The sequence below is a fragment of the Rana temporaria genome, chromosome 11 (genome assembly GCF_905171775.1).
Source record: "Rana temporaria chromosome 11, aRanTem1.1, whole genome shotgun sequence".
NCBI lineage: Eukaryota > Metazoa > Chordata > Amphibia > Anura > Ranidae > Rana > Rana temporaria.
In genome coordinates this window covers 90,048,867-90,063,981 of record NC_053499.1, presented here as the reverse complement: position 1 = coordinate 90,063,981, position 15,115 = coordinate 90,048,867, and the positions used below count along the sequence as shown (strand labels likewise).

At 47.4% G+C, this 15,115-nt stretch overlaps 1 protein-coding gene across 2 annotated transcripts in view; it reads left to right on the top strand.

Annotated features, from left to right (window-relative positions):
• MEN1 (menin 1) overlaps positions 1–15,115 on the top strand; it is a 714,178-nt gene that overhangs the window by 143,342 nt on the left and 555,721 nt on the right. For both annotated transcript variants that reach the window (XM_040328762.1, XM_040328763.1), the window contains exon 4: positions 4,668–4,796. In XM_040328762.1, the coding sequence (XP_040184696.1) occupies positions 4,668–4,796 (129 nt within the window). The remainder of the gene's footprint in view (positions 1–4,667; positions 4,797–15,115) is intronic.

The following is a 15,115-nucleotide window of genomic DNA, read 5'->3' as shown; positions in this document are numbered from 1 at the left end:
ATAAAGAGTTGTTGCTCTGCATGTTTAACCCTCAACACCTGTGTGTGTTGTCTTGTGATTGGGGGTTAAGGGATGGTTATGTTGAGTCCACTGACTGCGGGTGCGTTTTTGAGGACAGGAGACACAGGTCTGGCGGAGGTGCCCAGCCGGGGTTTTTGAGATCCGTCAGTTACATTTTATGAAGGTACAACATTTAGAAACGTACATGGTTGATGGTTAAAACAGGCACATCCAAGTATGCAGGCATCTGGGGTAAAGCTGTCAACTTAGACCATCCTCCTCACCGCCATTGATGTCATCCCTTACACGCTGCGTTCCACGATCGGTTCAAGCCTCACTTTCAGATCGCTCTACTGCAGGGTAGTCTTCCCGATCACCATTGTAGACTGACAGCGGTGAGAGCTGGCGGTGTGGAGAATGGTCTGTGTAGACCGCCTTTCCCCCGGATGCCTGCATACTTGGATGTGCCTCCTTTTAATCATCAACCATGGGAGTTGCTAAATGTTGTACCAACATTAAATGTAACCATATTGCTACACTTAGAGGTGCCTCTCTTCTTTTATACTTTCTAGCTCCTGCTGGATTTTGCTTCTAATCCCCTTGTGGAGTCTTCCATTTGTGGAAGAACATTATTGCTATAATCTTTTTATATGGACGATAAATGGAAGGACTTATGAATAAATGGTTGTGGAACGAATCATTTAAGTTTCCATTATTTCTTATGGGAAAATTTGCGTTGTACAAGTGCTTTGGATTACAAGCATGCTTCCGGGAAAAAAAAAATTCTCGCTATCCAAGGTTTTACTGTATTCTAAACATCTGGAAGAGAACCTCTCTAAAGAAGGTCTGTAACTTGTTATGGAAAAAGGGAAAGAAACTGTGCTATGAAACTTAAACAAAACATACAAAAATATTCCCAAATTTTTGTTGGAAGCAGCAATTCTCCTGTATAACATTAGCACAGTAAGATAAATTGACATCTCCAGTACTTCGGACCAGGAAATTATTCCTGCCGTGCTATCGGACAGTGGTCACGAAGGATGCCAGCCTCTCCGGCTGGGGGCGTTCTGGAGTGTCCAGTCAGCCCAGGGGCGCTGGACTCAGGTGGAGTCCCGTCTGCCAATCAATGTCCTGGAGCTCCAGGCTATCAGGCTGCAGCTCTCCAAGTGGTCTCTGGGTCTGCAGGACCGTTCGGTCAGGATCCAGTCCGACAACGCCTCGGCTGTGGCGTATGTCTGCCATCAAGGGGGCACGCGGAGCTCGGCCGCAGCGGCGAAGGTTGCACACATGAGGGGGCAGAGTTGACAAGCCGACTACCTAAGTCGCCAAACACTGGACCAGCGAGAATGGGGGTTGCACCCGGAAGTGTTTCAGAGTTGTGGCAAAAATGGGGCACTCCAGGCGTGGACCTACTGGCGTCCCGTCTCAATCGGAAGATGTCACGTTTTGTGGCCAGGTCAAGAGACCCTTCGGCGGACCTGTCAGCCGCGTTGGTGGCACCGTGGGGTCACTATCGCCTAGTCTACGCCTTCCCCGTCCCTTGGCTTCCACCCCTGAGAGTAGATCTTCTGTCGCAGGGTCCGATTTTTCTCACCCTACTTAACAGTCGCTGGCTTTAACGGCATGGCTGTTGGGAGCCAGGTGCTGAAGGACCAAGGTCCGTCGGACTCGGAGATCTCTACCATGCTACTTGCACGGAAGTCTACTTCACGTAGGGTTTGCCATCGTACGTGGAAGGCCTACATCTCTACGTGTGCAGAGATGAAATGGCACCCCTGCATATACGTGCTGTCCCAGATTCTGCTGTTCCTACAGCGGGGAGTGGATCAGGCTCTCGCCTAAAGTACGGTTATGGGTCAGATTTCGGCCTTGGCTGTTTATTTTCAGCAGGCGTTGGCGACGCACTCCCTGGTGCGTACGTTTGTACAGGGGGTCAGGCATGTGGCCCCTCCTGTGCGTCCTCCACTGCCTCCGTGGGACTTGAATTCGGCCCTCTCGGTGCTTCAAAAGGGCTCCGATTGAGGACATTCGGGAGATTCCTCTGTTGACTCTTTCCCAGAAGGTGGTCTTCCTCGTAGCCATTGCTTCGGTCAGACGAGTTTGGGATCTGGCGGCTTTGTCTTGCAAGGCTCTTTTACTTGGTCATCCACAAGGATAAGGTGGTGCTGCGGCCGCAGCCATCGTTCCTTTCAAAGTTTTTATCTGCTTTTTCACATTAATGAGGACATTGGTTTTACTATCCTTATGTCCTTAGCTGGAGAACTCGAAGGAGGCCACGTTACTTTCCTTGGACGTGGTGCGAGCCCTACGGGCGTACTTGTCTGCTACGGCTCTGTTCCCGAGATCGGACTCGCGTGTCAGTCACTGGTCCTAAAAAAAGGTCTGGCGGTCGTCGGCCTCCATTTTTCAGGTGGAGCAGACCGGTCGTGCTCCAGGCCTATGCCCTAAAGGGGGCGGGCGCCTCCCTTTCTGGTTGCGGCGCATTCGACCAGGGCAATTGATCCCTCTTGGACTTTCCGCCATCAAGCGTCTGTTTTACAGGTGTGTTAGACAGCGACCTGGTCGTCAACCCACACCTTTTCAAGTTTTGCAAGGTGGATGTGAGTGCATCTTCGGATGCCTCTTTTGGCCGCAAGTTTTTGCAGGCGGCTGTTTAAGGTTGAAGTTCCTCCATTGAGGCACTCTGGTTTGTTTGGGGTGAAGCTTAATTTGCTGTGTTTTTTTCCCACCCAACTTTTTTTGACACTGTTTGGGGACGTCCCTAAGGTTAATTGCTGCTGTGTGTCCATGAACGGAAGAGAAAATAGGATTTTTGTACTCACCGTAAAATCCATTTCTCTGAGTTCATGGACGGACACAGCACCCTCCCCTCCTTTGTACTGCTTGTTATGAACTGGGGCTGCTGAGGCAGAGTGAGGGATATACCCGGGGGCACCCGCCCCCTGGGAGGAGCTATACTGAGAAGTGTTTTAACACTTGAAGTGCTGTTTTTTCTGCCTAGTCTCTCCCGAAAGGAAGTATGATAAACCCTAAGGTCAATTGCTGCTGTGTCCGTCCATGAACTCAGAGAAATGGATTTTACGGTGAGTACAACAATCCTATTTTTCCTTCTATCACAGGTTCCCCTTTGGGGAATCTAATAGGGGGGGGGGGGGCAGCAGCCTTTTTCATACAAACATCTTAAGCGCAGGACACATACATTTTCTTTTATATATTTGCTCAGTTTGTGTCTGCCCTGGCGTGATAGCCAGGCACTATAGGATTGTGTATAAGTCCTTGGGGCAACTGAGTTCCAGTAGACCTGCTTTAGCTGCTGTAGCTGAAGAGGAGGCTGCTGTAGCTGAAGAGCACAGAAGCTAGTTGGTGTCTGACCACCTGCGTTAGAGGTAAACATGACATTTTGCAGATGGAATGTCTGCATGCTTTTTCTTTCCCAATCTGTATACATTTAAACGGAGTTCCACTGAAAAAAATAAACTAAAATAAGCCAGCAGCTACAAATACTGCAGCTGCTGACTTTTAAAAAAAGGGACACCTGCCTGTCCAGGGTACCCACGATGTCCTCACCCAAAGCCGACCCGTCCCTCGGCTCTGGGTGGAGTTGCCTGTATCTTCAGTAAGGGAATCGGGAAGTGAAGCCTTGTGGCTTCAGTCTGGTTCCCTACTGTGCATGCGTGACACACGTTCTGAATGGTGGGTCCCTGGTGTCTTCTGGGACCCGTGTGTCTCCTAGTAGATAGCGAAGGGTGGACGGAGAAGGAGCCAGACATGGCATAGTTCGCCACGGATTCTGCAGCACTCTTTCGCTGGAAGTGGAAGCAAATACTTGGATTAGACAGGTATCTGCTCCCCCCTTCCCCAAGAAAGGTGCCAAATGTGACACCGGAGTGGGGGGAGGAATCGGATGGGTGATATGATATTGAAACTAAACCAATGTCGATGAATCAAAATCTACAAAAGCTTGTCATCACAATTTCTGAAACAGCACATAACAATTGTATGCCAGAAGAATTGTGCTCCAAAAATGTCTACATAATTTTGGTAGAAGAAATCAAGAAATCGGGGGAACTAAGTTAAAAAAAAAAAACTGTAAAAGTGATTGTAAAACCTTGCATATACCCAGTGAAGTGACTAGCCTCAGATAATACACAGAGATGAAACAAATCCTCCTACATAAGTTGTACCTGTTTATCAGCAGCACATCCTGTACAGCCTTGTAAAAAGCATTTTTCACAGAAGCACAAACCATGGGGGAAAGGAATCTGAAGGCACACACTGCACAGCTTAGTGAGGCGTGCCGTAATGGCCTCTGACTGGGACACACACACACACACACACACACACACTCTCTACACAGCACACAGGAACAATGCAAAGTTGAGGATCTCAATCACAGGCTGTGTGCTGGAACTCCCTCACCCATCACCTTTTTATCTTTTAAAGTCTGGAAAACCTGTTAGAAATTACTCATTCAGATAGCAACAGAAATAGACAGCAGAGAGAAATGACACTCAGTGCTTTGGATTGAGACAAGTGAACACTATAGAAGGACGTGCTTTGTTCATATTTCATGCCATAGGTTTACAACCACTTTTAATTTATTTAGATGTTTTTGTTGCATTTTTACAGGGAAGATAATCTCACATTTTTGGCAATTTCTCTTGTAGAGCTGGCTGTATTTAAATGGGAAATTTCTACGTTGTGACCGTCACATGGAAGTGGCTTTCATGGTCTGTGCCATTAACCCTTCAATCGATGCTCACACGGACAGTCTGGAATTACTGCAGCTACAGCAGGTAAATTAATATTGTTTAAAACAAAAATGTGAGCATATACATTGTTAAAACAAACAAAAAACTTGCCATTTGCCCTTGTTTTTCAGTGTATAATTGAAATTCTAGCAGTACGTGCATATAAAGCATACAAAAAAATGTTATTCTATCTCTTTAGGGCCTCACATTGGCAGTGTTGGGCTGCGTTGCCCAACTCAAAAAGATGGCAATTTGCTTTTTCTATACTTTCATTACCAACCAGTGCCCTGTGATAATTTGCACTAAAAACAATGGGATATATTGCATATTTGTGCAGTCCAAATTTGGGGGGTATGTAGCCTATTCCTACTCCACCACTGGACCGTCCTGTCAGAAGCTAAAATACAGAGCGGCCACTTTAAATACAAGCTGACACTCTGTTTGCAGCAGACTGAGAGGATGAGCTCACAGTGCCTCTCACTTCTTGTCAGAAGCACTGAGCTCAATGTAAAGTTTGGAGTCTTGGACCAATGAGAACATGCCATTGGTCCCAGCTGTCTAATAAAAATGCTGCAGTCAAGGCACGCCTATCACTGCAGTGTCATAGAAGGGGGAATGTGTTTAAAAGACAAATGCTAGCTTCCAGCCATCCTTAACTACTAGGAAAAAAAACATGTGTTTATGGGTATCATTTACCCACAATACCCATGTTTTTCTCACACAGTTAAGAAGTAGAAGTTGATTCTGCTGAAAAGGTACTGTTATATTCAAGCTAAATCATATATGTATATGTTATAAAATATTATTTATCCATTTACTGTGAAATTACTGATTGGGAGTTATAACTTCAGTAATTTGTCCATTAAGCCACCTGCTTCAGTACAGATTTTGAAAATATTGTAAATTACCTTAAAAACAATATATAATAATTATTTGTATATTACTTATGGTAATTAACCCCTTGCCATCCAGGCCAATTCTGACACTTCTCTCCTACACGTATAAATCATTTATTTTTCATACATCATGTGACACAGAGTCAAGCTAATATTCATTATCTGATGGGTTATACTCCATCTCCGGGTGAATGGACACTGGTAAACCAAAGGTCTCGACAGGAAGTGATCCCCTATATAACCCCTCCCATGCAGGAAGTACTTTAGTTTTTTTACAAGTGTCTGCAAGGTTTGTTTGAGCTCTCTGAACTCCAGGTCTCTAGTCCCACAAACGGTTCCAAAATAATAATCGAGGGATTGACCGATCGGATCCATTTGACACAGGCTTTATATGCTTAGATAAATGGTACCCGAGCCTCGCAAATAAGACTCAAGATCCTGCAAGGTTTTGCCTGTAATGTGGCCTCCGGGTCAGGGCTGTGGAGTTGGAGTCGAGGAGTCGGGGGAAATTTTGGGTACCTGGAGTCGGAGTCGGAAAACAATACTCCGACTCCTACTAAATTTAGATTGGAATAAAAAAAAAAAAAGCAAGTTTAAATGTCCCAATTCACAAAAAGTTATAATTAATGACTTCTCTACTGTAAGAATAAAGACCAATGCATGCAGTGCCTCACGTAACCGCAAAACGAACACGTTAAGTGAACGTGAAGAAGCATGCTTTTCATTTGCTTCACTATATGGCACGCAACGCACAATTAGGAGCTGCAATACTTATACTTTCCATAGTGTTGTGTTCTGCTTTTACAGGGAACGCAGCGTCCATGTGTAACCTAGCCTCTCACTGATAAGGGATTAAATAAATATGTTTTTTGCAGGACTAGAGAGTGAGACACTTGTATAAGTGAAGGGAATGGAGGGCCACTAGTTCAAGACTGAAGCTGTAAACCATTGGAAAAACTGATGTCATTTAGCTAAGGCTATAAAAACTTGTAAACTCCGATTGTTAGCTTAAACTTTAAACATGACTATGGGATTCTCCTAGGAAAATCATGTTTTAGAATAAAAAAACTTTGTTTTCATTGTGTTTGTCTTTTGCTTAAACTGTGCAATACAGTAGACTGTTGGCTTCCCAGCCAGTAGTCCTGTGGTAGGTTGCATTTCTTTCCCTCGAAGAATGTATAAAATACATTTGCATATTAATACAGAGGAGTCGGAGTCAGAGTCGGAAGTACATAAAACTGAGGAGTCGGAACATTTATCTACCGACTCCACAGCCCTGCTCCGGGTGCTGAACCCTGCGGAGTGGAATCCTGGACACAGCAGAGCTAAGGCATTCCTGCAGGGTGCTGTACTGCTCTGACTTTGTGACTCATCTAGCACTGGGGACATGATCTCTGACCAAGCTTGTAGTAGAGGTTGAATGAAAGTGGGTTTGTCTTTTCCTTGCTCACATTGCTCAATTAAACAGTGCATAGAAGCAATACAATCCAACATCACCTGTTGTGAATAGGCTAAATACTGCTGGGAAAAAAAAAGAACTTCCACAATGTTTCAGCAACCATCCCAAAATTTCAGCCTGGTACATAGTAAATGGAGGAGTGTAAACATCATGGCCCTGAGAGGTAAACTGAAATAGTAGCTCAGAACAGAACTGAATCCAAGGTTGTACTTCACTAAGTTAAAATCTACCCTCAACAGCTAAAGCATGTGCTGTCAGAATGCTTCCAAGCAGCTCCTCCTCGGTGAGATCCTGCCAAAGTGAATGACACAAATCCTTATCCTCTACTGCAAGTTTCACACAGCAAATAACCATTCTGAGAAAGGAAAAGCAACAATCCAAAGCAACTAGCTCCCAGTTCTCAAGTGTAGTCGATCTGCTTGCTGGTGGGTGTCACAATTATGTCAGGAATCAACGGCTAAGGAGACCAGACACATAACTACACAAGGGAACTGAGACCAAACAAAGTATATATCATTAAAGTGATATTTATTTACAGCGAAACACACACCAATAAACATACACAGCAACCAGTGAACACAGCAAACAGTGAACACAGCAAAAACAAACCACAACAACACCACTGACAAAAATCGCTGACCAACACAACTAAAGACTAAGTACAACTATATACAAGGTACATATAGGGGTAGGGGGAATCATGATTGGGTACTAAGGAGGGGGAGCCAGGAACAAGGCAGAGGGGTACAGACTGGATCAGGCTAAGCAGGAACAACAGGCAGCAAGGAAGGGACCAGAATCACGACGTGCCGGGAGAAGGGAAAAGCCTCAAGTAGCCCCCCGGCAGCTGAACACTAATTTGCATGATTACCCCAACCTGCTGGCTCCTGGGAGACACCTGCTGGTGGACACTGGAGCTTCAGCAAACAGGCCAGAACAGGATAGTGCCACCAGCAGGTGAACTTAAGCCTAACGTGCAGTGTGTGACGTCCGATCCCCACAACTTCCCTGTCCTCTGTAGCTCAGAAATGTTGTGTAAAATTTGATCTATAGGCAGCTGTAGAAGATGGAGAGATGCAGATAAGCAGGTACAACTTGTATAGAACAATTTGTTTAACACAACCTTTCTCAACCGGGGGGGGGGGGGGGCACCAAAGGTCCTCGGTGGTGTCGCAGCATCCTGGTATAGAAGAACTGTCAGATGAGACCGAACTCCCAATCCCCAGCTGACCTGTACATTGGCACTAGGAGCCCAGTCAGAGTGTTGAAAATACTCAACAAAGTGAAAGCAAACGGGGAGTGTATGCTGTGCTCTCTTCTTCCCCCTACATTGAAGTACCCGGCTGTGTGGGGGAAGACACTGTACGACAACTTTTTAAAGAGCTGTGTACATGTGTTTTGTATGTGTGTTTTAATTTGTGTGTGTGACTTTTAATTCTGACCCCCTAATTCTGTGCTATCAGAACAGCTTTTTTAGGTCTTGTTCGTAATAAAAGAAAGGACTGTCGCTCCTCTTTAAAAGCAATCCATGCTTGGATCACTTTTCAGAGAAATTTGATAGGTGGTGAAGAGGCAATATTTTGCCTGCTCACCACCTGTTTTAACCCCGTAAATTACCATACCGCAACCATGTGCAAAGTGGGGTGGTTGCAGTGCAACCCCATTCAACTGGGGTATACTTCCCGCTGCGGCCACAAGATGTTTACAGTATTTCTTTACTTGCACAATGTATAAAGCCGCATAAGAGATTCTGTTTTTCTGTGTGTCTTGCTCCATGCTGTCGGTGGCCATGTTTGGCGTGTCCATGCTGTATTTCTTTACTTGCACAATGTATAAAGCCGCATAAGAGATTCTGCTTTCCTGTGTGTCTTGCTCCATGCTGTCGACGCCCAGGTTGGTGTCCATGCTGTATTTCTTTTCTCACTGGCGGCCATCTTCTGTAAGCCGCATTTTTCTGGCGATTACTGCTGAGATGTACTGACTGCTGCATTACTCTGCTGCACTGTGGTTTTCTGCCCTGTTGGCCTCTAGTGTACCATGGATCAGACCATTAAAAAAAAAAAAAAAACGGCAGATGAACAGATATACTCTGCGACTGAGCAGTCTGAAAGACTGACAAAAATCGCAGCCCCACAAACAGCCTTCGATCCCAGCTTAGGAGAGCACAGATCGACAGACACACTCTGCAGGCAGCAGCTCTGCTAGCTAAACCATCTATTACGGTTCCTGGGTGGTGAGTCCTCTGGGGGGGAACCCCTCGTCTCTGCTGCAGCCAGGACTGGTGGGTTACTTGTTTGGGGGTCCCTGTGTCAGGTGTGTGGACAGCACAACGTCAGAAGCAGATGCTTTTTCCCCTGAGACACCTGAGCTGGCAATTGATGCCCCTGCACCCGATTTATCGGTGGATGCTAGGCAGCAATCCTAGATGCCTTCGTAGCCAAGGTGGAAGCAGCGCGTGGGAGAATAGGGGCTAGAAAGCGCCCCCTCCCTCCACCATCTGCTGGGGTCAGCTCAGATGTGTTGCCAGGTCCAGCTAGCACTCATGACCCTGGCCCTGAGGTATCTGAAGATGCAGATCAAGAACTCTCGAGAGTTTCTTGAAAAGATGGACCTCGCCCCAGATAGTGGACCCTCCTGTGTCCAGATTAAACAAGCTCCACCATACCAGTGGAGGGGGCTCCCGCCTTCAAAGACCCTGCGGACGAGAAGGCTGAGGCGATCACCCGCAACCTATACACAGTAGTGTGTTGACGGTATGTCCAACCATAGTTGGGGCCCTGGTGTCTCAGACACGCACGTAAGGGGCAAAGATGCTGCTCAATGGGTTACAAGCATCAGGCTTCCTTGAACGAGATAGCCCTAGCTGACCTACTAGTACAAGGCCAAAAATTCATTTCTGAATCAGCCTTGGTCACTATTCCTCTGCTGGCCAGAGCTCAGGTCAGGCGGTGGCGTTACGCTGTCTACTTTGGTTAAGATTTGGTCCGCCAACCAATCTTCCAAGAAAGCCCTGATGGACTTGCCCTTTAAGGGCGACATACTTTTTGGAACTCCCCTGGATGACATAATTAAAGATGCTACAGGAGGTAGAGCACACTGCTCCCACAGTCCAAAAAGGGGAAGGAGCCACGCCGTAGGCAAGGGCCCTTCTTTACCGCACAGTCGTTTTTTTCGTCTGCCCACTACGGCGGGTAGAAGACAACAGGCCGATAAAGCACCTGCTCAGGGACAGAGACGTCCCTGGTTTTGCAAACTCAAACCTGCAGACAAAGCTACGTCCGCATGAAGGTTTGCCCCCACCCATCTCTCAGGTGGGGGGACGTCTTCACGAAATCGCGACCCGGGGGACATCTCAGGTCCCTGACTGGTGGGTTTGCAAAGTAGTGTCTTCAGGGTACAAGATGGAGCTTCTATCCTGCTCACCAAACAGATTGTTTTTTTCCCTCCAACCGCCAGCTACAACCGACTTGTCAGGAAGCCCTATTTGGGGCAGTTCAAGACCTGCTGAAACGCGGGGTGGTTATTCCTGTCCCAGTACAGGATCGGTTTCAGGGGTTTTACTCCAATCTGTGCATAGTACCAAAGGAGAGCGTTCGCCCAATTCTGGACCTCAGGGCCCTCAATTGCTTCATTTAGGTACAAGATTCTGGATGGAATTGGTTCGTTCTGTCGTCACTGCCCTCCAGCCAGGGGACTTTCTGGCATCCTTGGACATCAGGGATGCCTATTTACATGTCTCCATATGCACAAAGCATCAGAGACTTCCCCGACGCTTTGCTGTTGGGGAAGATCACTATCAAGTTGTGGCTCTCCCCTTTGGCCTGGCATCGGCACCAAGGGTGTTCACCAAGGTGATTGCCCCAATTCTCGCCCTACTAAGACAACGTGGCATTGCTGTCGTGGGCTACTTGGAGGACCTGCTTCTGAGGGCCGCTTCAGCCTCAGAATTGGAGGTGAGCGTGTCTATAACATCAGACCCTCAGACACTTGGGTGGCTACTGAACATTCAGAAGTCAGTAATGGTAACGACTCAATGCCTAGTATATCTGGGATTGATTCTGGACTCCTCAGAGGCAAAGGTTTGCTTCCCTGTGGAAGAGTTGCAGACCCTTCAGGCTGTGGTAGGTAGTTGACATCCCAGAAGGGTTGTCACTCCACTTTGCATGGGAGTCCTGGGCCTCATGGTGGACTCCTTCAAGGCGCAATCTCACACGCGAGTGCTACAGAAGGAAATTCTGTCCAGATGGGACAACCGCACATCATCCCTGGATTATCTAATCAGGGTGAGCCACTTGGTCAGGGCCTCCCGTGTTGGTGGCTGACCTCACTGGCACTTTTGTCTGGGAAGTCGTTCCTTCCTTTCACTGGATAGTCATCACGACGGACGCCAGCCTTACCGGTGGGGGAGTCTGGGGGACTCAGTCGACCCAGGGTCGCTGGTCTCCAGAGGATTCCCATTTGCCGATCAAGGTTCTGGAACTTCGGTCGATCAGGCTGTGCCTCTCCACATGGTCTCAGAGGCTACGAGGGCGTCCAATCAGGATCCAGTCGGACAACGCCACAGCGGTGGCATATGTCAACCATCAAGGAGGAACAAGTAGCTCGGCTGCAGCGTCAGAAGTCGCTTACATCCTAAGGTGGGCAGAAAGGAGCATACTGGCACTGTTGGCCATATACATTCCGGGTGTGGAAAACTGGTAGGCGGACTGCGTGTGTCGCCAGATGCTGGACCAAGGAGAATGGTCTCTGCACCCGGAGGCATTTCAGCTTCCAAGATGGGGCACGCCAGATGTAGATCTCCTGGCGTATCGACTCAATCGGAAGGTATTGAGCTTTGTGGCTAGGTCAAGAGACCCATGGGCGGACGCGGCAGATGCGTTAGTGGCGCATGGAGTCAGTACCGGCTAATCTATGCCTTCCCTCCTCTAAAGCTCCTGTCTCTTCTGCTTTGCAGAGTGGAGGCAGAGGGGATTCCTATGATCCTAATTGCTCCGGATTGGCCTCGGCGTCCCTTGGCGTCTACCGCTGAGAGAGGACCTGCTGTCACATGGTCCCATACTGCATCCTGCTTTACAGTCGCTGGCTTAATGGCATGGCTATTGAAAGCCAGGTACTAAGAGACCGGGGCCTGTCGGATTCTGTGATTCCTACCTTGAGGAAGGCTAGGAAGTTATCCTTAGGAGGATTTATTATCGCACTTGAGTGGACCAAATAGCTTGCTTAAGCACGATTTAAGGGGCAGATATCTGCCCTGACTGTTTTTTTTTTTTTTTCTTTCAGCGACCCCTGGCGACTCACTCTCTAGTGAGAACATTTGTACAGGGGGTTCGGCATGTGGCCCCTCCGGTCTGTCCTCCACTACCTCTGTGGGGATTTGAATAGCAGACACACCTTGGCGTCTACCACTACGAGAGGACCTGCTGTTGCAAGGTCCTATAGGTCATCCTGCTTTACAGTCACTGGCTTTAACGCCATGACCTCCTAGGTGCCTCAGAACCACTGTTTGAGAACATTAGGGAAGTTCCCTTGTTGACACTTTCTCAGAAAGTGGTCCCTTTGGTGGCTGTTATGTCAGTTAAGACGGGTTCTGAGCTGGCAGCCTTGTCATGAAAGGCTCCCTATTGATCTTCCACAAGGATAAGGTGGTGCTGCATCCACAGCCTTTTTTTTTTACTATCGTCATTTCGACCTTCCATCTCAAGGAAGACATTGTACTGCCATACTTGTGTCCTCATCCGTCGAATCCTAAGGAGACGACGTGGCATTCCGAGCTCCGAGAAGATATTTATCTGTTACTGCTTCGTTCCGGAGTTCAGACTTACTGTTTGTTTCGGTGGCTGGTCCTAAGAAGGGCCCAGCGGTCTCGTCGGCCACCATTTCAAGGTGGACTCGACGGATCCTGATCAGGCTTACGCCATAAAGGGTCGGGCGCCTCCCTATCACTATGCATTCGACCAGGGCAATGGTGCCCCTTGGGGTTTCTGACATCAAGTGTCTGTTTCCTAGGTGTGTAAGGCGGCGATATGGTCGCCCGGTCACACTTTCACGAAACTTTACAAGTTGATGCGAGTACATCTCCGGATGCTTCTTCGGCCGCAAAGTTTTGCAGGCGACTGTTTAGACTGTTGCAACTCCTCAGTTGAGGAGCTCTGTTTTGGGGTGAAGTTTATTTATTTTATGCTTCCCACCCCTCATTTTGACACTGCTTTGGGACGTCCCACTATGTCCATCCATGTTCATGGATGGACACAGCACCCACCCTCTTTGTCTGTACTGCTTGCTACGAACTGAATTGCTTGGTGCAGGCTGAGGGGATATAGTCAGTGGGACCGCACCCTGGGCCGGGCGGTTCTGCTTTGAAGTTAACACTTCTGCCTAGTCACTCCTAAAGATAGATAGGTTAATCCCACTATGTCAAGTGTAATAGTCAGGGTCCCGGTCACCATAAAAACGCAGGAAAAACGGACACAGAGTCTGCATGTCAGTGGACAGCAGAACTTCATGGCATAACTTTAAAACGGAGAAAACTGTTTTGGCAGCTTTCTCCAGGTTTTGCTAAGTTTGAATGGGGCTGTGTGGTTTGGAGATCCTGCAGAGACTTGGGCGGGATGGGATCTCCAGCCCTGTGTCCAGGTCTTGGGAATAGCCAGCAGGTTGGGTGCTCAGGTGAAAACAGCCAATATAATCAGGTACTGGTGAGAACAGAGTGGAGAGGAAGGTGGAGTGTGTGCAGCTGGCTGTTGCTGCAAGGCAGACCTGTGTGTGGGGGAGCTGTCTGTCTACCCTGCAAGACTACATCCCTTGTGTGGGGGGGACTTCGTGCCGATGGACTGAGAGGCTAGTAGACCTGGGGTGGCTAGTGAGTCCAAGAGGGGCTGAAGGAAGTCCTGAAGTCGGGGAGACAATAGACTGGAGAATCCTGTTGAGGCCAGGAGTGGGCCAAGGTTTAACAGGTACAGCCAGGCTGAAGTAAGCCTAGGAGCCAGCAAGCTTGGCATTTTGTGTTTGTGAACTGTATTGGAGAAGAACCCCTGCGTGGGAATCCTATGAATGGACTTTTTATTTTGTTTCCCTTTAATAAAAATGGGCTGCCATGCCCTTAAATCTTACAACTGGCTGCTGTGGACTCGCTAACAATCGCATTTACCACTTAAGCTAAACCCCCAATGTTTACACAAGATTAAGGCTGTGTCCATCCATGATCTCAGAGAAAGAGATTTTACGGTGAGCATAAAATACTATTTTTCCATACCCCCTCTGAATAAACTTTTCTTGAAGAATTTTGGCTTGTGTGAGATAATCCTGTTGTTCATTGCAATTTCGCCATACTCTGAGCATTTTCCCTTTAGGAATGTTCTTTATCCAAGCAGAGTGATGTCCACTTCTGATGGATAAATAGCTTTTTTGATCCGTCGGCTTGAAGTATATCCTAGTACTCAATACATTAAAATTCTTATCAGTAGTCACATCCAGAAAATTGACAGTTTTATCGCTTATTTGATAATCCACAACAATGTTGTTTGAATTGCTGTTCAAGCATCCCAAAAATTCAATCACAGATTCCTCCGACCTCTCCCAAATATGAGGTCATCTATGAATCTCCTGTAGAATTTTAATTGGGGTCTTTGTTTACAATAAACATGCCAATCTTCCCATTCGGCCATTAACAGGTTGGCGAGGCTGGGAGCAAATTTTGCTCCCATAGCCACGCCAACCTGCTGTGAGAAAAACTGCCCACTGTACCAAACAGTTATGCGACATACAATAATCTAATGCTTGTCCAAGAAAACATTTTTGCATATGGGGAATGTCATCCCTTCTACTTTAAGCCCAATTGAGTGCCAGTGATGCATCCTCATGCTGTATAATAGTGTACAGCGAGCATTCATCAGCTGTCACCAAATAAGCCGTCAATTTAGGGTCCAATTTAACGTCATCCAGCAGCTGCAGCAAATTTGATGTGTCCTTCAGATATGCTTTAGTGATCTTAACACTAGGTTGGAGGAATC